The sequence below is a fragment of the Cygnus atratus genome, chromosome 30, assembly GCF_013377495.2.
Source record: "Cygnus atratus isolate AKBS03 ecotype Queensland, Australia chromosome 30, CAtr_DNAZoo_HiC_assembly, whole genome shotgun sequence".
Lineage (NCBI taxonomy): Eukaryota > Metazoa > Chordata > Aves > Anseriformes > Anatidae > Cygnus > Cygnus atratus.
The window spans coordinates 124,952-145,922 of NC_066391.1; the positions used below are offsets into that span (position 1 = coordinate 124,952).

At 59.3% G+C, this 20,971-nt stretch overlaps 2 protein-coding genes across 6 annotated transcripts; one reads left to right on the plus strand and one right to left on the minus strand.

Annotated features, from left to right (window-relative positions):
* Nucleotides 1-1,657: 1,657 nt before the first annotated feature.
* On the minus strand, nt 1,658-15,897 carry SLC44A2 (solute carrier family 44 member 2). Of its 4 annotated transcripts, none has more exons than XM_035572586.1 (22): nt 15,715-15,897; nt 12,389-12,437; nt 12,238-12,311; nt 12,043-12,127; nt 11,869-11,953; nt 11,615-11,737; nt 11,475-11,535; nt 11,054-11,177; nt 10,801-10,884; nt 10,369-10,481; nt 10,047-10,178; nt 9,690-9,789; nt 9,469-9,561; nt 9,119-9,203; nt 8,540-8,802; nt 8,377-8,471; nt 8,013-8,116; nt 7,521-7,594; nt 7,329-7,399; nt 7,093-7,181; nt 6,695-6,779; nt 1,658-4,593 (listed from the first exon to the last, which is right to left on the minus strand). In XM_035572586.1, the coding sequence occupies exons 1-22, from the start codon at nt 15,746-15,748 to the stop codon at nt 4,487-4,489; spliced, it is 2,130 nt and encodes a 709-aa protein (XP_035428479.1). In that variant the 5' UTR covers nt 15,749-15,897; the 3' UTR covers nt 1,658-4,486. The 4 variants fall into 4 exon arrangements, with proteins under 4 accessions (XP_035428479.1, XP_035428477.1, XP_035428478.1 ...); XM_035572584.2 differs by having other exon boundaries at nt 1,658-6,297; nt 15,715-15,887; XM_035572585.1 differs by lacking the exon at nt 15,715-15,897 and adding an exon at nt 14,229-14,855.
* A 920-nt stretch (nt 15,898-16,817) lies between these two features.
* Nucleotides 16,818-20,011, plus strand: AP1M2 (adaptor related protein complex 1 subunit mu 2). Of its 2 annotated transcripts, none has more exons than XM_035572587.1 (11): nt 16,818-16,859; nt 17,109-17,265; nt 17,336-17,403; nt 17,523-17,653; nt 17,727-17,874; nt 18,623-18,764; nt 18,845-19,059; nt 19,139-19,297; nt 19,409-19,534; nt 19,802-19,877; nt 19,989-20,011. In XM_035572587.1, exons 1-11 carry the CDS (start codon nt 16,818-16,820, stop codon nt 20,009-20,011), a joined length of 1,287 nt encoding a protein of 428 aa, XP_035428480.1. The 2 variants fall into 2 exon arrangements, with proteins under 2 accessions (XP_035428480.1, XP_035428481.1); XM_035572588.1 differs by having other exon boundaries at nt 18,623-18,749.
* Nucleotides 20,012-20,971: the final 960 nt, after the last annotated feature.

The window sequence follows — 20,971 nt, forward strand, 5'->3', positions numbered from 1 at the left end:
TGAAGAAGGAGGGAGACAAGGTGCTCGAGGTGCCAGAGCGGAGATTCCCCTGCAGCCCATGGACAAAGTGCTCCCAACGGAAGCCTTTGGGTACACCTGAACTCCCTTGGGGAGCCCTTATGCAACCCCACACGCAACAGGACTCTGCTCTTTCTCTCTCTCCAAACACTAACAACCCCAACCCTAACTCTATATTTTGTTTTTACTTTGCTAGGCAGCTGAGCTCCACCACAATTGCTCTCTCACTCCCTCTCCTCAGAAGAGAAGGAGAAGAAAAGAAAAGAGGAAAGTTCATGGGTTGAGAAAATGATAATTTAATTAAATGGAAAATAAATATTAGCCACAAATATTATTAAGAAAAAAGTAATTAACTAAAGGAAAATGTGAAGTGTCGGCGGTTGGAGGGAATAAAGAAAAAAAAACAAGCAGAGGCCATGTGGAAGCACAGAGAGGAAAGAAATTACTCTCTACTTACCGCTAACAAGTGGTGCTTAGCCCCGTCCCTGAAGCAGGGCGTCAATACACGTAGACGCTGTTCGGGAGTAGGACGGACGTTTTAAGAAGGACAGCTACCCCCCCCCCCCTTCCCCTTTCCCACCTTTTATCCCTTTGGTGGGCTTAGTTCAGCTGCCCTGGTGATGTCCCCTGCCCATCACTTGCCCACCCCCAGCCTGCTGGCTCTTGGGGGCTTGGAGGGAGTCCTGATGCTGTGCCAGTATTGTGCAGCAATGAGCACAACGCTGGTGTGATACCAGTGCTGTTCTAGCTACACGTGTGGAGCACAGCACTGCATGGGCTGCTGCAGGGAAAGTTAACTCCATCCCAGCCAGACCCAGCACATGTGGTTACAGGATTCTTGGGCAATAGCTTGTAACAGTCAAAAAAAAAAAAAAAAATCAAGCCCCAGACTCTGAAAATAGGAAGCAGAAAGTTGAGTGTGCTTGAGCAAGCTTTACCCTTTTTATTATTATTATTATTTTTTTTTTTTTTACCATTTTTGGGGTGAAAGCCAGCAGTTTCTTTTACCCACACAGTCACGCTCTGTGTTTTCTCCAGCTGTTCCATAGCATGGGGCAGAAGGCAGGCAGAGTGCTGCGAACTGGTGCCTTTTTTCATCTGCTTTTCAAGCGATCTGTGCTGGAGAGGAGCTAATGCTCAGGAGACTGCTGCCTGTTCACGGGGTAAACATGCCTGGTAGATCACACAGCGTGATCACTCACACCCAAAACCGCTTTTTTGCGGCCTGCCTGATCAGTTCAGGGCCCCGTGCCCTGCACAACCTCTCCGAGGCACTCGAGTGAAGCTGGTGCTTGGTGTTAACGACTTGGTCCAGCGGGAGCATCCCCACCGACACAGTTCCCAGCTTCAGCGAGGTTGGGCATGTTTCCTGCTTTCCCATCACTTGGGTTTTGCCAGACCTCTTTCCAGAAAAAGGTCCAGGCTTTGCCTCTTTGAAAAGCTGGAAGTTTGACAGAATTTGAGTGAGGCGAATGTACCGATTGTACCATTTCTGAGCAGAGGCCTGACTGAACAAGGGGTTGGACGCGGGGGTCCCCAGAGGTCCCTTCCACCCTCAACCCCTCTCTGAGTCGCTGCAGAGAACACGACAAAGCTTTTGCCATCACGTCAGAGCCCCAAATGAGCCGTGTGGTGGAAGTGAGGTCCAAATAGGCACTTTATTTCTGGTTGGAATGCTGACATCAACACAACCGCCGCATGTGACATCGGAAACACGCGCGTACGTTCCAGCTGGAGGTGTGTGCTTGCATAGGGGCCCCGGTGCACAGCAGCTGTACTTAATGCCTCGGAGAAACACATTTAAAAGGAAGGGGGGTGTAGAACATCAGCCCTGCAGCTTTTAAGCAGGGCCCTGGGATGATTCGGGGAGTAACAAGGAGCATGCGTGGATCACAGGGGCAAAAGGAGCATCTCGCAAGACAGAAAAGAGCGCAATTATTCCTAAAGATGAAAGATATTTTTAAATACATGGCTTAGGCATAGGAGGTGTACTCCCAGGTGCAGGCATCAGCCCGCGCTTGCAGAAAGAAACAGTGGAAGTCATCGAGTGAAGCCTTTCTGGATGCTAAAACCCTGCTGTGGCGTGAATACCATTTCCTCAGCAGGAAATAAATAGGATCCCCTAATTCTGCCCCTTGAATCCCAAGTTTACACAACACAGCAGAGCCAGCCCCATGTCCCAAACGAAGAGCACCTTTTGCTATATTAACAGTCCTTTTTCAACCTTCGTATTTTCAGACCTAACAATCTGTGGTGTATGTTGATGCACATAAATGTCGGTTACTGATGGTCCTGTTACCTTGGACAGCATTTCCACAACCAAAGCATGAAAAGTTAACAGCTGATGTCTAGGAGCAAGCAGTGAATTTGCCCTCTATACATAAACTTCAAACAGGAAAAAAAAAAAAAAAAAAAATGGAAAAACACAACTCAAAACATATGCAAGGATGCCAGAGGAAAGGGGAAAAAAAAAATAATAATTCAGGACTAGAATCATGCCCCAGAAAGTATTTTCTCATGGCTGCTACTGCAGCTGTAAAATTAATACATTCCTATGATTGCTCCCACTTACCTACTGACCGCCTATCCTGAACTGAGAGGACGATTCTCCTCTTTAATGCCTTATTTTATTTTTTTTTTAAAGCTTTGCCCCCGAGTTAGCATCACCTCAGCACATGACTGTTTCAACACCTGTCCCTAAAGCAGTACTGGAAGGGATCACAGCAACGGCTGGAGAACTGAAACCACCGGGAAACGGCTAAAACCAAAATATAGAACCCCCCCAAAGCAGTTAATAGTGCAAATAGAAAACGTCTCTTGTATCTTACAAAAATACTACAGGGATCTAAAGATTACTGAGAAATACGTATAAAAGAAGCAGAATATACCTTTGAGCTCGAGTTACAGTTACACGTGGCTAACCAAATTTAAACCCTTGTAATAAAGAAGTTTTGCAATTTTTAAGAGAAGGAGGTGCCTGCAGCCCCACAAACCTCCTGCTGCCCACCCTGTGCTTCGGGAGCTGCTTAAGTTCTCCATTTCACACCTCAGCGAATTTATTTTAAAGCAGAATAAAGCGCAATCAGGTAAAATCCTTGGAGGTGACTACACCTGGGCAAAGCCTCCTTGAAATTGGCACACGTGGCTCCTGCAGTTCCCCGTTCACAACAGCAGGGCTGTGTAGCTCCCGTGATCTGCTCAAAGGAAGCTTCGGTATTTTATTTACGTTTTAATGCTCTGAGGCAGCGATATTTAACCTCCTTCAATCTATTTCTCAAAAATCTCCCTTGTTTTTCTGATGGAAGCTGCTAGAGGTCTGCACCTTCCTATTAGAAAAAGCAGCTAGCTAAAAGTCCAGAAAGCCCCGTGGCGTCTCAGGACATAAGGCAACCTGTTTGGCATTTGGTTTGCTTAAAATTACCTAATGTAAACCTAAAAAAAAAAATAGATATATATGTATATATATACACATACACACACTACTTTACCATGCCGACAGGTGGGGGGGTCTTCCTAGATCATCACACAGGCAAAGCACCACTAGCTAATTTTGTTGACGTGTTAGGGACACTTTGCTGCCACATTTTGGAAAACGTAACGCAGGATTTGTTCAGAGGATGGGGTGGAAGCTGTCAGCCCTTTCAGCACGATGAAATAACTGCACAGAGTACGCCCATCTGTCCCAGTTCATGGCCCCCTCGGATAGCTGGGCACCTTCAACCCGGGATTTCCTTCCACCTTCGCACATGGTTATAAGAGCAATAACGAGCTTATTCATAAAGTGATTACTTCTCTAATCTGCACCCACCAAAAACCCCAAAGCAGAACCCTAAAGAGTCTTCGAAAGACAGCAAGAGAAGCAAGGCTGTTTCTGCACGTTCTGGCTCTCCAGGTGGGAACCAGTTTCACCCAAATATTTTGGGGGGGGGGGCTGCAAATCAGCAGCAAGCCAGAGAGCTGCCTAAAGCCACCACCAGGGCAGCTGCTTGGCTCGGCGGTCACTGCAACGCCTGGGTTTGTCCAGGCGCTACGAGGCAGCCGAGCACGGCTGCCCTGAACATGACGGCATTGTCGGATTTCTCATTTACTTTAAAATTCACTTTGCTGTTGGCTCAATGCCCCTGAAGACCGGACTTTGCCTTGTGCTCGTGCCAGAGCCGGTCCCACGCTGCTTTTATCAGCGCCAGCAGGTTCTGGCCAGAAACATCCCAACGTGGGATGGGCAGGGGCTGAGCCGTGCTGAGTTATACCGCCCTGGCAATTAACGCCAGATCGTTAACAATCACACAGTCCTCTCTGAAATGAGCCCTTCCCCGCTGCTCTGCGCAGAGCCTCACTGGTGGTTTGGGTGCATCGAGACAGCATTTTCTCCTGGGACAAGCAGTGCTGAGCGCCGGGTGCAACCCCGCAACCTTGCTCCCGGCGCGGGAAGGGAAAAAACGGAGGAGCGGGGAGGATGCGGCGGGCTCTACGCCTCCGGCTGGCCCTTGTTCGTCTTCTTCAGCAGCTTCTTCAGGTCGGGAGACATGAAGTACGGCTTCTCGGCCGAGCCGTCGTTTCGCTCCAGGTCTTCCACTGCAACGAGAAACCCCCCCGCGCAGCAGCGGGGGCCACAGACAGGGGTTGGCACGGCCAGGGCACGGAGCTTAAAGGCAGCGAGATGGCAGAGGAGCACTGTGCCACCCGGCTAAGAAATATTCCTTTGGGGCGCTCCCGTGGAAATAAAGGTCTTTCAGCTCATCGTGGGGAGAGGGGATTTTCCCTCTGCTGCACCTAAAGGCTCCCGGCGTGCGAACCGTCACAGCCGCTCCTTGTTTTAAAGGGAGTGCTGTGCTCTGAAAACTTCCTGATTGTTACTTGGAAGAAAGTAAAGGTTTCGTAATTATTATTTTTTTTTCCCTTGGGAAAGTTTAAATAGTGCTGCAGGAAGGAGCTGTGAGGAGAGGTCACCCCGGAGTGCTGCCTCCACCTCCCTCCCTGCTCCTCCCGTGTCCTGAATTGCTTGGGCCACAAGCACAAAGTGATTTTTGCTCCTTCTGCGTCCCGAATTGCTCCAGCGACGAGTACAAAGGGATTTTGCTCAGCATTGCTCGCCCAGCACACAATGCCCTCGCCAACACGCGACGTGCACGCAGTAATTAGGTGCATTCCCAGCACTGAACGCACCGGTTGGCCTCGGCGCCAAACAGCTGCTCCAGCGAGAAAGTCACAACCACAACAACAGAAAAAACAAACCACAAAGCACCAGCGTCAGAGCTGAGCAAAGAGAGCTCTGGGACGTTTTGTAAGGGACGACGCCGGGATGGGAATCCAAGCATCAACACTGCGCCTTTGTCCTGCTGGAGGTGGCGCTCCGTCTGCTCGGGGTTTGTACCACGAGCTGTGGGATGGCGTGCAGGGTGAGTCGCCAAGGATGGCGTTCCTTAAGCCTTGCTCACCCTTGGGGCATCAAGAGAAAACAAGGAGAGGACCCAGCCGTCACGAAGCCATCGTGGTCCAGCAGCTCCTCCACCCACAGATCAGCCAAACCACCGACCAAAGCAGCTCTGGAGCAAGCAGAGCTCGTACAGCACCGGGCAAGCCTCCACGTAGGGGCTCAACCTCTGCTCCACCAGCAGGAGGACCCAAAATCTTTGTTAAACGCAGGAGGCTGTGAGTAAAAGCCTCGGCAGTTTGCAACCACCGCCAGCTGCTCCTTTTAACCTCCTTACAACAACAGCGGGGGGGGGGGTTCACCCATGAGAAGGGCGTGCTCTGCTTCACACCCAACACTCTGCAGGAACTGAAAGCGAAACGTCCGCCACCATGCACGGGGTTCCTCGGGTGCGCTGACCCGCTTGGCACAGGGCGAGGAGCGGGGGCACCGGTTTTCCACCACCCCAGGAGCGAACCTGGCCGCACACCAGCACCGGGCACGCATGGCTCAACAGCTCCTGGCCACATGTGCCCAGCTCTGCAGGAGCCCAGATTAACTCCAGATTTGTTCCTTCCATACAAGAGTATTCATTATTGGGCGGGGAGATGGGGTTGGTACAGCAGGGAGAAGCCAGCACCCCTCCGGCCGGGATGACCTGGAGGACATCCAGCTGGGAGCTCTGCACCAACCGCGGCCGCAGGAGAAGGCTGCTGGGGCCACGCAGCCACCCTGGGGCCAGCCCTAGCCTTGGCTATCGGTGCTTTTGGAAGGCTCTAGGGTCCCCTTCAGCAGGATGGCACTCAGCTCGGGGGACATGTAGTAAGGCCTCTCGGGAGATCCATCGTTCCTCTCCAGATCTTCACCTTTTCACAACCCCAGGAAGAAGCAGCCGGGATGGGGAGAGGGGAACAAAACAGTGGGAGAGGCCAGGGAAAGGCAGAGCAGAGGTGAGAGGAGGAGAAGAGCGAGGAGAGACATGAGGAAGGGAAGGAAACAAAACAAAAAGGAAAAAAAAGGAAAATTGAAGTTAGTAGCAGTTAGGTTCCCCCAAAACCAAAGCACCGAAACAGAGAGACCCAGAGACAGGCTGTGGGCTTCCAGGTAGAGGGGAGAGTAGAGGCTGGTAGGAAGGCAGGTGGAAGGTAGGGAAGGAAAGAGTGGGAGAAAACCCTACGGAGAGGCCAGGGGAGCAAACCCTGGGATCCAGATGGCTCTGGGGCGGAGGGAGGTTCTGCTGCCCAGCGGGAGGAGGACACTTACAGAAGCAGAGGAAGAGGGTGTCCACGCACATGCCATAGACGCTGAAGAACCCGTGGGCAATGAGGTAGGAGCCCACAATCACCGTCTGAAAGAGAAACACTGTGGTTAGGTGGAACCTGGCAAGGAGGAGAGAATCCCAAATTCCCTGGGGAGAGGGGGAACAGAAAGGAACAGGGAACAAAAGGCGTCTGCAGCAAGGGTGGACAGAGCCAGCCTGGATGGCAAGACGCCTCCTAGCCAGCAGCCGAAACAAAGGCTCATTTCAGTGGGGATGGAAAATAAGCCTTCACAAAGCAGCTCTGCAGAGACAGCCAGCAGAGCAGCATTTTTAAGGCATTCTTGCTAAGGATTTCTTTTGGTCACATCTAAATTCCCCAGCAGAGCAGAAAGCAGCTCACCAGAATAGGAACCCAGTAGTAATTCAGGGACGGCGCTGTGTCTTGGACCAGCTTGATGCGCTGGGTGAAGAAAAAGAAAGCGAGGATTCCTGGAAAACAAAAATCACATAAATGGCTGCAGGACCCTGGGCAGAACGAGGGGGTTTGGGGAAGGCTCCCGTTACCAAAAAACAGGGTTTGGGAAGGCTCAGGGTGCAGCAAATGCCCCAAGGAGAAGCTTATTGGCCAATACTTACCAACACTGCCCACGATGAGGAGTTTTCCGAGGAAGAAGAGGAAATCGGTGACTTTATCTAAGACGGCCACCCTGGGAATGAGAGAGATGTGAGCGCTTGCTCCCAGCGGACATTTGGCTGCCTTTTTGACAGCAGGAGGGGCTTGGACACCAGGAACTCGCCCTAAGGCCAGGCTTTCGAGCAGGACCTCACCTAATGATGTTCCTCATCAGCAGGAAGAAGGCGTTCCTGGCGGAGGTGCAGAAGTTGGTGCCATAAACAGCAATCTAGGAAGGGTCACAGAAACGGAAGCAGAGAGGTGAGGAACAGCATTGTGCAGGATTCAGCCCAGAGAAGAGGCCACGATTCATCCCATCTCTTGAGTAAAATTCTCAGCTGGCTGGAGGAATCCCAAACCTGGAAGCACTTTTTCCTCCACCGGCAGGTCAAGCATCAGCACCCGAATTGGGCCAAAAGCCAAATCCCCCCCCACCCCGGTGTCTCTGAAAAGGTTCGTGCCCAAGACAAGGCAACACAGTGAACGTTGAGGCTTTCCAGCAAAACAGCTAGAAAATGCTGAAAAGCTTCGTTTTCCCATGAAATTGAGAGGCACAGGTCTCAACAGCCTCCCAAAGACAGCCCCGCGTATGCCGATACCCCCCATAGCCATGACCCCTTGGGTGCCCAACGCTGGCAGACCCTTACCATGATGTAGGCGTTTCTGTTGAGGAACTTGATAAATTTTTCCAGGCACCAGAAGCAGCACTTCAGGCAGCTCAAGAGGAACTTGGCAAACTTGTTATCTGCAGCTGGAGGAACACCATGGGACAGGAGGATGAGCAGCTGAACCCAGAGGCCCTCTGCAAGCCTCAAGGTGCCCACGTCCCTGTCCCAGCCTCTGGGTCCATCTGGTCCAACCCCTGCTCGAGCAGGGTGCCCACGACCACCTCCAGACATCTGGAGCACCTCAAGGGAGCATCTCCAAGGAGGGAGACGTCCCCCTGGGGCTCTGGTACCGCAGAGACACCAGCCGTGCCCACCTACTCATTTCCCAGCCCCATTTTGGTACCTTTCAGCCTGTGGTCCAGGTACTCCAGAATGACCCTGATGACTTGGACGATGGCAAGGATCAGCGACCCGAAGGCAAGTGAGCCAGTGTGGTACCTGGGAAAACCGCTCCAGTTAGACATGGAAAACCCCGAGAAGCTCGCGGTGCTCCTCAAGGGACGTACCGGAGTGCGCGGCCGAAGGCGGAGAAGAGGGGGAAGGCAGGCATGTCATCAGGTTTCTTGAAGGCCCAGTAGTACGAGGCGAAGGCGCCTGCCAGCGTCACCTGCCCCAGCGCGATCACAAAGTTGGCGAGCCAGAAGAACATGAAGACGTTGAAGAACTGAAGGATGATGAGGTACTTGTGGTATGCCGTCTCTCCCCCATAGAACGCGAAGAGGCACTGGGCGTCGGGGCACAGCTTGGTGACGTTGGACGTGTTGAATTTCTGGGGGGGGACAGAAGAATTTTAGGCACCATGAGGCGGATCGACAACATCTCGTGGTCAACCCAAAGCCACGCTGGCTTTCAGAAGACTTGATCCTGCTCAACGTTTCGCACATTTGCTCAGATCAAAAAGCAAGCTTTGCACATAAAACAGCTTAAAGAAAAATAACAGCACGATGCAAATGAGTTCAGAAGTGGAATTTCGCTTGTAAGAGCCTACAGGCTTGAATGACCACCGAAGTATTTTTTGTGTAAGAAACAATCTTTTCTTTCACGGGTAAAGCATAGCATTGGAATGAATTTCTTGACATCCTCACCTCTGGGCTGCAGGTCTGCCCAGAAAACTGGCACGCTGACTCGTTGAACACCTTATAGACCGCCTCGTTGGAGGTGGAGAGGAAGCTGCAGCACGGCAGTTAAGGAGACACAACTTCACAAAAACACAAGCCTGGATCCTCAGCACGCCCAGCGCAGCTTTACTCTTGCCAATCTTCTGCTTCCCTACGATGGGTTTTGTTTCTTTTAACCCAGAGGCCGCAGCTGGCGGCTTTGCAAGCGGATGCATCCCTGACTCTGGAATGAGTTCAGCACCCTGGAAGACTTTCAGTGTCTCCACGGCTTCCTTCCCCTGGAGCCAACGCGCAGGAAAAGGAAGGAGAAAGGATACACGGCCGTGCTGGCCCAGTAGGCGATGCAGAGGCACAGCAGGAAGAAGGTGCACAGCGGAAACAGCAGCGACATCATGATGTGGCCAACAGCCCTGCCGAGGACGGGGGAAGGCGGTTAGAACCCATGGAAGTCCTCATGAAGACGGGGACACCTCGTTGTCCCCTCCCTTCGCAACGGGTGACCACAGCCACCTCCACCCGGGGACACGGTGGCCCGTACCTGCTGGCCTCCTTGATGAGCGCGATGGCGATGAGGATCCTCTTGCGGAGGAAGATGAGCAGCAGGATGATGACCACCTCCACCACGCACAGGATGATCACTGGAAGGGAGAAGGGGAGCCCCGTCAGCGCATGGGCACCGTCCACCCTCGCCTTCCCAATCCACCGTGGTGCCCAGCGCTCCCTGAGGGACATCCAGCACGGCCTTCACATGCTCCATCCTGTGGCATTGAGCACAGCCACCCTCCGTAGCCCAGCTTTTTGGAGAGGGCCACCAAGAGGCCAAGAAGGCCCCGAAGTCTCTGTGCTCTCCCCTCCCGAGCACGTTCTCCATGTCCGCAGGAGGACAGGGACTCACTGAACGCCAGCCACGTCTGCCGCAGGTGGAGGTAGACGCGCAGGTCCGTCTGAAACCCAAGGTCCGTCAGGGAGACATCAGAACCAGCTTCCCCCTTCAGATTGGCGTACTCCATGTAACAGTGGAAGATTCCTGGGGTGGAAAGCAGAAAATTGTCGTATTGGCACTCAACAGCATAGAGTGAGGTGCTGCCCAACCCCGCCGATATTTGGGTCCAAGGACTCTGCCTGGGGGGGTTCTGCATGCAAACCCTGCTTAAGATAGGGAAAGGAAAACAGGGAGAGCATGGAGAAGGCTCCCAACCACTGAGGACATCGCTCACCGTAGCCCAGCACCAGGATCACCAGCACGATCATCACCCAGACCATGATCCCGGCCAGGAAGCGGAGCAGGACGATGAAGATCAAGCTGGCCACCATTGCGATCACCAGGCCTCTGCGGGAGGAAGAAGGCAGCCTTAGAAATGGAAACTCTCCGTGACAGAGGGTGACTGGGGTGGGGGCGAAGTTGCTCCAACATGCTCCAAAAAACCCCGTGCCACTTCCCACTCCTGTGGACCTCTGTGGTGTGGGAAGGGGACAGCTCAGTCCTTCAGGACCTACTTTACTTCAGTCTCTACACCCACTGCCACCCTTCTGCTGTCAGGTTTGAATGGAAATTATGCAAAAATCAGGAAAAGGCAGAAAACGGTGGGGGAACTCCTGAGCTTTGCCCCTCAGGAGCAGGTGCCACACGGGCGCCAGCCTCTGCTCACATTATGATCCAGTACCAGGAGACCGTGTAGTCCTCAAAGATCTTCATGGCCAGCTGCCTCATCTCCAGGACCACGTTTGCTTTTCTGGAACACACAAAAAAATAATAATAATAAAATAAAAGCAAAAGGCAGGGGAGAGCATCAGTGTCTGCTCTGCCTGCGGCGGTGCAGACCAAAACCTCGTGGTTTGCTCCCCCCGAAGCAGCGATAACGCAGCAGCCTTGTCACTGCTCCTGTGTCCGCCGGCACCCACCTGGCCCCCTCGAGCAGCTCGGTGACGTTCCTGCGGCTCCCGCGCCCGTCATCGTAGGTGGTCTCGTTCCCCACCATGATGACACCCTTCTTGGCCTGGATGGCCGGGAGGCAGCGGCGAGCCACTGCAAAAGAGGGGGCTCAGCAGATGTGCCCCCCCCCCCCCCCAACATGGGATACCCCTAAACGCGCTCGCCCACCAGCAACCCCAGGGATGGTGCTGCTCCCGTCCAGCATCCCGCTGAAACAATCCCCCAGCAGCACTCACAAACCCACACAAACCTCCCCCAAAATCCCCAACGGGCAGCTCGGATCCCAAAAAGCCCAAACAAAGCGAGTACGAGCGCTTCCCCAGCCATAATGAGCAGGTTCCCAGTTTGTTAATCAGTTAACGGCAGCTCGTTAGCCACCTCCAGACATACGTGGGGTGCTGGGGATGAGCATGGCTGGGCACTCCTTGTCCTTCAGCACCTCGATGGGAGCCTGGATGGGGACAGCAAGGGGGAGGTGAAGTTCTGGGGCTGAGATGGGACAAAGCCCCGCTCGGTGCAGCCCAACGCACCTTGCTCAGGTCCCCGAATTCGGGCACGCAGAACTGCCGGTAGTACTGCAGGTCGGTGGGCACGTGGGAGCTGTAGGCACCCAGGTAGGTCATGTACCGGTCCGGACATTTGCTCACGCAGATCTAGGAACAAGGAGAGGAGAAGGTGGGAAAGTGCACCAGGAATGCCGCAAAACCCTTCATTTTTGGCATTTTTCTCTTTTTTAAAGAAGCCCAGCACCAGGGAGCTGCACCGGTAGAGCATCCAGAAGTACCTGTGTGGTCGGGCACTGAAACTCCAGCAGCACCAGTGGGCTGGCACACTTCACGATGTCGAAGTAGAAGAGAAAAGGCTTGTCCCTGCAAAGAAAACGGCTCAAAATGCCACCCCGAGGATGTCGCGACGCCAGCGAGCAGCACACGAGCAGGGAGGACCGGGGGGCACCTACTCGTTGGCTGTTCCCTGATGACCGCAGAACTGCCCGCGGCTGTCCGTGGGGTAGATCACCTTCCGCGGGTCCCCGTGCGTCCACGCTGGGCAGTGGGGACAAAACGGGGCAGTTTGGTTACCTCCGGCCCCATCCCCACCTCTATTTTATCCAAGGAGCTCGCGGCCCCTCGGACCCCCCCCGGACCATACGTACCCACGATGCCCACCACGACATAGCCCACGATGGCGAGGACCAGCAGGATGCAGCAGGCCACATCGGTGCAGCCCCTGCGGCCGGGAAGAGAAGCGGGGATGTAAGCACGGCCGCCGGCCCCACCAGGGGGTTGCGGGGGAGCTGCTCTTACCTGTCGTAGATGGGACCTTTGAACTTCGGGTCATATTTCTGCGGCGTCCCTGCGGGGATGGAGAACAAACCGGCTCAGTTGGAAAAACCACTGGGGAGGAGGAGTTTTCCCTTCGCTTCCCTGCCGCCTCCCCAAGGAGGCAGCGAAACCTCCGCGCCCTTGGGAACGCGATGCTGCCACCAAGACCAGGCTGCCGGGGGTGGGGGGGGGGGGAGGGAACAGCCAAATGACACCCCCATCCCGTTCCCATTGCTGCTGGAAAAGTTCCAGCCCACCCTTTAGGTTTGTTCTCCCCTCCTTGTGACAACGATGCACCAAAACCCAACACGGACGTGAGCAAAGCACGAGCCGTCCCTGTGCAGACCGGGGAGCCCCGATTCCCAAACCACCCCCCCCACCCCCGGCCCAGCTTTTAAACAAAAGGCCTGGGAGAACCAGGAGGAGGAGGAAAATAATCTCCAGCTGCCATTTCCCTCCTTCAGCGCCTCTGCTTTCCAGGCGTGGAAACAATTATCCCCTTGGAGAGCAAGTTTCCCCACAGCTCTCTCCAAAATCGTTCCCCTGCTCCTGCAGCCTGCGCCCCGCTCCTGCCCGGCAGCCCAGTGGTTAAGCCGCGCTCCTTCGCCCCTCGTTATTTTTAGGGTGGGAATTCAGCCAGTGAGGCCGGTTTCAGTGTGGGAGCGGCCTGGAGCTGGGACACGTCTGCTTCGAGGCAGTTCTGGGGTGCTGGGAGCAGCCCCGTACCAGGACAAGTCAATTTTGGGGTGCCCGGAGCTGCCCCGTACCAGGAAACATCAGTCTGGGGGGGCCTGGAGTGCCTGCTACTGGGGAGACGTATGATTCAAGGCACTTTTGGGGTGCCTGGAGCAGCCCCACGCTGGGACACAGCAGTTTTGGGGTGCTTGAAGCAGCCCCACAAGGGGATGCGTCAGCTTTGGGGGGCTGCGAGCAGCCCCATAAGAGGACACACCAGTTTGGGGGCACTCAGAGCAGCCTGGTATCAGGGAAACATCTGATTCAAGGCACTTTTGGGGTGCCTGGAGTAGCCCCACACAGGGAACACATCTGTTTTGGGGTGCTAGAAGCAGCCCCATGCTGCACACATCAGTTCTGGGGAGCTTGGAGCAGCCCCACACCATGCACATTGGTTTTGGGGTGCCCAGAGCAGCTCCGCACCACGCATATTGGTTTTGGGGTGCTTGGAGCAACCCTGTGCTGCACGCATCAGTTTCGGGGTGCCCAGAACAGCCTCACACCACGCACATATCAGTTTTGGGTGCCCAGAGCAGCCCTACAACGCACACATCGTTTTTGGGGTGCTTGGAGCAGCCCCGCAACGCACACATCGTTTCTGGGGTGCTTGGAGCAGCCCCACACCATGCACATTGGTTTTGGGGTGCCCGGAGCAGCCCCACACCCATCGGTTTTGGGGTACCCAGGGAGCTGCGCCCCCACAGAGCGACCCCACCACATCCCAGGGAGCTCCCAGCCCTTTCTGGGGACGCTGCACCCCAAAACATCCACTCGGGGGGCTCGACCCTTGCACGGCGCCCTCCGTGCCCTCGGCGCCACCGCCCCATAAACAGCGGATCCACCCGGCCGCCCTCGTTAGCCATTAACCGCCGCGCTAACGAAGGCCTCGGTGTTAACGAACCCTCCCGGCCGCCTCGCAGGCAGGAAGCACCGCGAACCAAAGCGGGGCCGGGCTCGCGCTCTGCCTTATCTCGGCCGCTGCAACTTCCTGCACCCCACTCCGCGGTGCCGCCGAGGGTCCTCCGGCACGCACGGGGTCGGGGGCGAGCCCCACGCCCCCCACCCCAACGCCCCCCCCAACCCTTACCGTGCTTCCCGTAGTAGTTCTCCTCCTCCTGGTCCCCCATCCCCTCGCTGCTCGCCCCAAAAGAGCCCCTGCGCGCTCAGCCCTGGGCGTGCCGGTCTGCCAGGAACCGCAGCAGCGAGCAGCCGGCCGTGCAAAACACGCCGTTAAAGGCGCAGCTGCTTCATCCCCTCCTCATCCTCGCCTGGCAGCTGCTTCATCCCCTCCTCATCCTCGCCCCGGCGCCCACCGCCCACGGCGGGCACCACCCTCCATCCGCCGGTGGGGTGGCGCGGTGACCACAGCCGGGTTTGGTTTTGTTTTTCATCCCGGCGGTTTGCTATATTTAGGGGTATAAATAAATATTTAGGGGACAAATAAATATTTAGGGGGTATAAATAAATCAGCGTGGCGCTGGGCGGCTCTGCAGAGGGTTGGGGACGGTGGCGCCGCGATGTCCCCGCGGCTCATAGGCTGCCGGTGATGTCAGGGAGCGGGGCTCAGCACCCCCGGATGCGTCGCGGGAACAAAAGAGGGGCACGGAAGGGGCCGGGACGCGTGACCCCGCTGTGCCCCCCCCACCCGTGGGGACGCCGGGACCCCTGGGTTGGTGTCAGAGGACGGTGGCACCGCGTCGGCACGCCCAGGTCTGGTTGGTGGCACTTGGGGTGCCAGCAGCGGTGCCCCACCCTGAGACCGTCCCCGTCTCACCGCGCACGATTCGCCCCCCAAACCTCGGTGGTCCCCAAAGCTGGGGGGCCCCAAAACCGGCAGCCCCCAAACTCGGTGCTCGCCAAACCCAGTGACCCCCCCCTCAAAGCCGGCAACCCCCAAACTTGGTGGTCCCAAAACTTCACAGTCTGCAAACTCAGTGGTCCCCAAATCCAGCAGCCCCCAAACCAGCGGTCCCAAAACCCAGAAACCTCCAAACAGGGTGGTCCCCAAACGGGGTGGCCCCCACACTCGGTGGTGACTGTACCCCCCCAAAAAAACTCAGTGCTCCCCAAAGCTGGTGCCCCCCAAACCCAGCAGTCCCCAAACTTGGTGGTCCCCAAACCTGGTGGCCCCCAAATCCAGCGGCCCCCAAACCTGGTGGCCCCCAAATCCAGTGGCCCCCAAACCCAGCAGCCCCCACACTCGGTGGTAGCCGTACCCCCCCCCCCAAAAAAAAAAACCTCAGTGCTCCCCAAACCCAGCAGCCCCCACGCATGGCAGTCACAAAACCCAGTGCCCCCCCCTCCCCCAAATTCGGTGCTCCCAAAACTTGGTGACACCCAAAACTTGGTGACACCCAAAACCTGGTGAGCCCCCACCCTGGTGGTCCTCCCCCCCAGGTCGTCCCCCCCCCCCCCCAGCAGCCCACCCCGGGGACCCCCAGGCAGGCTGCTGCCGGGGAGGGGACCCCCATAACGGATGGGAAACCGGGGGGACCCCCCCCCAAGGAGACAACCGAGGGGGGGGGGTCCCGGGGTTCCCAAGGGTTCCGGGGGTCCCCTCGCCGCCCCGGTACCGTAAGCGCCGTCCGGGTCCTTCCTCTCCCCCATGGCGGGGGCTCGGGGATGCTCCGAATCCCCCCCCCCGCTGCCGCCGTTCCGGCCGCTCCCGGGGCGTTGCGCCTGCGGCTCCGAGCAACCGAAGGGGAGGGGGCGCCGTTACCGTGGCCCCGCCCCCCGCCCGTGGCCCCGCCCCCTCTTCTTAGCCCCGCCCCCTGACCCCCGCCCCCCAATCGCTCCCCCCCCCCTTCTGCCCATCACGGTTGGGCTCGGTGCTGGGGGGGGGGGGCGCACGGTCGGGTGTTGGGGGGCTGCGGGGAGCCCCCCCCAGGGTGGGTTGGGGGTCCTGGGGATTGGGGGGGGCTGCAGGGAACCCCCCCAGGATCGGGGGGAGGGGGTCCAGGGTGGGGGAGGGGGCTGCAGGGAGCCCCCACACACAGCTGGGGGGGGGCTGGGTGTTGGGGGCTGCAGGGAGCCCCCCCCCTAGTTAGGATAGGGATTCTGGGTGTTGGGGGGCTGCAGGAAGCCCCCCCAGGATCAGGGTGGGGGTCTCGGTTTTTGGGGGGCTGCAGGGAGCCCTCCACAGTCAGGGTGGGGGTTCTGGGTGTTGGGGGGCTGCAGGGAGCCCCCCCTGGATCAGGGTGGGTGTCCACGGTGGGGGGGGGGGGGGCTGTGGGGAGCCCCTGAGGGTCAGGAAGGGGGTTCCCAGGTGTTGGGGGCCTGCAGAGATGTACCCCCCAGGCCAGGACGGGGGGGTCCCAGCTAGGAAGGGGCTGCCAGCCCCTCCAGCCCTACACATGGGGGTCCTGGGTGCTGGGGGGCTGCTCACCCCCCCACACCCCAGTTAAACCATGACCCCCCCAGATTGTGGGGCCCCCCCATCCGTGCTGCCCACCCCTCCCCATCCCCCATCCCCACACAGGGACGGAGCCACCCACAGCCCCCGGGACAAGGCCAAGCCGAGCTTGGGGCCCCCCCACAAATGGGGCTGGGGGGCCGTGACACCCCCCCCGAGTCCTCCCCCCCCCCGGAGCCGTCCCCTTTAAGGCCCCACCGGGCCATGGGCGCAGCCGCTCACCTGGCGCAGGTGACGGGGAAGGAGGAAGCGGCAGCCAGGGCCATGTCCGCCTCCGCCGTCTTCATCCTGGACCTCAAGGGGAAGGTGAGACCCCCCCCCCCCCCCTCGGTTGGGACCCCCCACCCCACTCCCCACCCACCCCCAGGACCCCAACACCCCATGGGCCCCGGCCTCAAGGTCAGCCAAGGTCACGGCGGGTCCCCCCCCCCCCCGTCACCGCCATCCTTGGGGACAAGCGCGTGGAGAAGCGGTGGTGGTTGGGGTGGGCGAGGGGCGTGCAAAGGAAGGGGGGGGTCCCGGCTGACCCCCCCCCCTCGCTCTCCTCCCCCTCAGCCCCTCATCAGCCGCAACTACAAGGGGGACGTGAGCATGGGGGAGATCGAGCACTTCATGGGGCTGCTGCTGCAGAAGGAGGAGGAGGGGGCTTTGGCCCCGCTGCTGACCCGCGGCCAGGTTCATTTCCTCTGGATCAAGCACGCCAACCTCTACCGTATCCTTCCTGCCCCCCCACCCCACCCCCGGGACCCCCCCCCGGCGCCTTTCCTTAACCCCCTCCCCAGTTGTGGCCACCACCAGGAAGAACGCCAACGCCTCCTTGGTCTTTTCCTTCCTCTACAAGGTGGTGGAGGTGAGGCCGGGGGAGGGGGTTTTGGGGGGGGGTCGGTGACCCCGGCTGGACCCTCCTGGGGGGGTGACAAAGGTGGGAGCCCCCCCCCCCCCCGTGTGTGTGTGTGTGTGTGTCCCCAGGTCTTCTCGGAGTACTTCAAGGAGCTGGAGGAGGAGAGCATCCGGGACAACTTCGTCATCGTCTACGAGCTGCTGGACGAGCTGATGGACTTCGGCTTCCCGCAGACCACCGACAGCAAAATCCTCCAGGAGTGAGTGGGGCGGGGGGATCGGGGGGCTTTGCGGGGGGGGCAGGACTCCCCCCCCATCACCCCCATCCTTCAGGTACATCACGCAGGAAGGCAACAAGCTGGACACCGGCAAGTCCCGCGTGCCCACCACCGTCACCAACGCCGTGTCCTGGCGCTCCGAAGGCATCAAGTACAAGAAGAACGAGGTCTTCATCGACGTGATCGAGTCGATGAACCTGCTGGTGAGGGGGGGGGGGCGCCTACAAAACGGGGGGCACCGAAAAATGGGGGGGGGGGGGGGTGTCCCAACACGGCGGGGTCTGCTGCTGGGTGCCCGCCGGTGAGGGGTGGTGGTGGTAGTGGGGCCCGTGGTGGTGGGGTTGGGGCTGGAGATGGGGCTGGAGATGGTGGAGGGGGAACTGGGGCCAAATTGGTGGGGCCGGGGGGAGGACTGGGGTCAAACTGGTGGGGGGGGGGAGCGACTGGGTCAAACTGGTGGTGGTAGTGGGACTGGGGTCGGACTGGTGGTGGTGGTGGGACTGGGGCCTAAATGGTGGTGGTGGTGGGACTGGGGTCGGACTGGTGGTGGTAGTGGTGGGACTGGGGCCTAAATGGTGGTGGTGGTGGGACTGGGGTCGGACTGGTGGTGGTAGTGGTGGGACTGGGGCCTAAATGGTGGCGGTGGTGGGACTGGGTCGGACTGGTGGTGGTAGTGGTGGGACTGGGGCCTAAATGGTGGTGGTGGTGGGACTGGGGTCGGACTGGTGGTGGTAGTGGTGGGACTGGGGCCTAAATGGTGGTGGTGGTGGGACTGGAACCCAGCTGGTGGTGGTGTTGGGACTGGGGCCACACTAGTGGTGGTGGGACTGGGGCCAAACCGGTGGTGGTGGTAGTGGTGGTGGGACTGGGGCCATAACGGTGGTGGTGGTGGGACTGGGACCAAACCGGTGGTGGTGGGACCGGGGCCAGTGCTGGGTCCGGTGCCCGCAGGTGAGCGCCAACGGCAGCGTGCTGCTCAGCGAGGTGGTGGGCACCATCAAGCTGAAGGTTTTCCTCTCGGGGATGCCCGAGCTGCGCCTGGGCTTGAACGACCGCGTCCTCTTCGAGCTGACGGGACGTGAGTGCCGCCGGGGTGGGCGCGGGGACGTCGGGGGGGGGCCGTCCCCGTCCCCTGGCGCGGTGCGCGTCCCCCACGGCGCCGCCCGTCCGCAGGGGGCAAGAACAAGTCGGTGGAGCTGGAGGACGTGAAGTTCCACCAGTGCGTGCGGCTCTCGCGCTTTGACAGCGACCGCACCATCTCCTTCGTGCCGCCCGACGGCGACTTCGAGCTCATGTCCTACCGCCTGGGCACCCGCGCCAAGCCGCTCATCTGGATCGAGTCGGTCATCGAGAAGTTCTCCCACAGCCGCGTCGAGATCATGGTCAAGGTGAGGCACCCCGGTGGCACCCCGGAGGGGACCGAGGCCGCCCGTTGACCCCGTCGCCGCGTTCCACCCCCCCCCCAAGGCCAAGGCGCAGTTCAAGAAGCAGTCGGTGGCCAACGGCGTGGAGATCGCGGTGCCGGTGCCCAGCGACGCCGACTCGCCCAAATTCAAGACCAGCGTGGGCTCGGCCAAGTACCTCCCTGAGAAGAACCTCGTCGTCTGGAGCATCAAATCCTTCCCGGTGAGGCCACCGGCGCGGCCGGGGGTGGGGGGGGATGGGGGCGGCAGTGGGGTGCCCGCCGTCCCCACGGGGGTGTCCCCGCGCCGTCCCCAGCCGTGCCGTGCCGCGCAGGGGGGCAAGGAGCACCTGATGCGCGCCCACTTCGGGCTGCCCAGCGTGGAGAAGGAGGAAGACGAGGGGCGGCCGCCCATCGCCGTCCGCTTCGAGATCCCCTACTTCACCGTCTCGGGCATCCAGGTGACCACCGGGGCTGGAGGGGGGGGGGGGTTTGGTGGCCTCGGGGTCCCCCCCCCCCCGATGGATTCGGGGACGGGGCGGGAGGGACGCGTCGGAGGGGCCGTGGGGTTGGGGTGGCCCCAGGGAGGTGACCCCGATGTTTTGGGGACAGGGGAGTGGGGACATGGCCTGTGGGGGTGTCCTGGGTTTTGGGGGGGTGTCGGGGTCCCCTTTTTTTTTGGGGGGGGGGGATGGGACACACAGCATCCCCAACCGCCGTGCCACCAGGTGCGGTACATGAAGATCATCGAGAAGAGCGGCTACCAGGCGCTGCCTTGGGTGCGCTACATCACCCAGAGCGGGGGTGAGTGGGACCCCCCCGGGACCCCCCCGCCCTGGGGACCCCCCCACACTTTGGGGATCCCCCCACACACACTTTGGGGACCCTCCCTCACCGCTGCTCCCCCTCCCGCAGACTACCAGCTCCGCACCAGCTAAGGGGGGGCCACGGCCATGCCCCCCCTCCCCAAGGACTCTCCCCACGGAGACCCCCCCCACATGCCACGGAGACACCTCCCCCTCCCCCCACCTCGGGGACCCCCCCCCCCCACCTTGGGGACCCCCCGTTCCACCTCTGTCCCTATAAAGATGGGAGCTGTGATGGGGCCGGCTCCGTGCTTTTCTTGGGGGGGGGGCCACGGGGGGGGATCTCAAGTGGGGGGAGGTCTCAAGTGGGGGGGGGGGTCTCAAGTGGGGGGGTCTCGTGTGGGGCAATCTCGTGTGGGGGGATGTTGTGGGGGGTCTCACGGGGGGGGTCTCAAGTAGGGGGGGTTATGGGGGGGTTCTCACAGGAAGGGGGGTCTCATGGGGGGGGTCTCATAGGGGGGTCTCAAGTAGGGGGGGTTATGGGGGGGTCTCACAGGAAGGGGGTCTCATGGCGGGGAGTTTACAGGGGGGTGTCATGGGAAGGGGGGGTCTCACGGGGGGGTCTCAGTGAGAGGGTTTCAATGGGGGGGGGTCTCAAGTGGGGGGGCCTCGGGGGGCCTCATGGGGAGTCTCAAGTGGGGGGGGGATCGGGGGGGTATCAAGTGGGGGGAGTTTTGGGGGGGGTCTCTCGGGGAGGGGGTCTCACGGGAGAGTCTCACATGGGGTCTCAAGTGGGGGGGGTTGGGGGGCGTCTCAAGTGGAGGGGGGTCGGGGGGATCTCATTGGGGGGGTCTCATGTGGGGGGGTGTCATGGGGGGGTCTCAAGGGGGGGGTCTCAAGGAGGTGGAGTTTCGGGGGGGTCTTGTGGGGGGGGGTCTCACGGGGAGGGGGTCTCATGGGGGATGTCATGGGGAGTCTTACAGGGGGGGCCTCAAGTGGGGGGAGTTTCGGGGGGGTCTCATGGGGGGGAGTGGGGTGTCCCCTGGGGGGTCTCATGGGGGGGGGGGGGGGCCTCATGGCTGGGGGAGGGGG

What these genes read in the sequence shown, in the direction of transcription:
- SLC44A2 (XM_035572583.1), bottom strand. Translation starts at nt 14,268, where the DNA reads ATGGGGGACCAGGAGGAGGAGAACTACTACGGGAAGCACG. An exon ending in CTGATGAGGAACATCATTAG is followed by an intron (nt 7,400 to 7,520) that starts GTGAGGTCCTGC and finishes TCTCATTCCCAG; the next exon opens with GGTGGCCGTCTTAGATAAAG. An exon ending in CACCCTCTTCCTCTGCTTCT is followed by an intron (nt 6,298 to 6,694) that starts GTAAGTGTCCTC and finishes GGTTGTGAAAAG; the next exon opens with GTGAAGATCTGGAGAGGAAC.
- AP1M2 (XM_035572587.1), top strand. Translation starts at nt 16,818, where the DNA reads ATGTCCGCCTCCGCCGTCTTCATCCTGGACCTCAAGGGGAAG. An exon ending in GACAGCAAAATCCTCCAGGA is followed by an intron (nt 17,654 to 17,726) that starts GTGAGTGGGGCG and finishes CCCATCCTTCAG; the next exon opens with GTACATCACGCAGGAAGGCA. An exon ending in CTACATCACCCAGAGCGGGG is followed by an intron (nt 19,878 to 19,988) that starts GTGAGTGGGACC and finishes CCCCTCCCGCAG; the next exon opens with ACTACCAGCTCCGCACCAGC.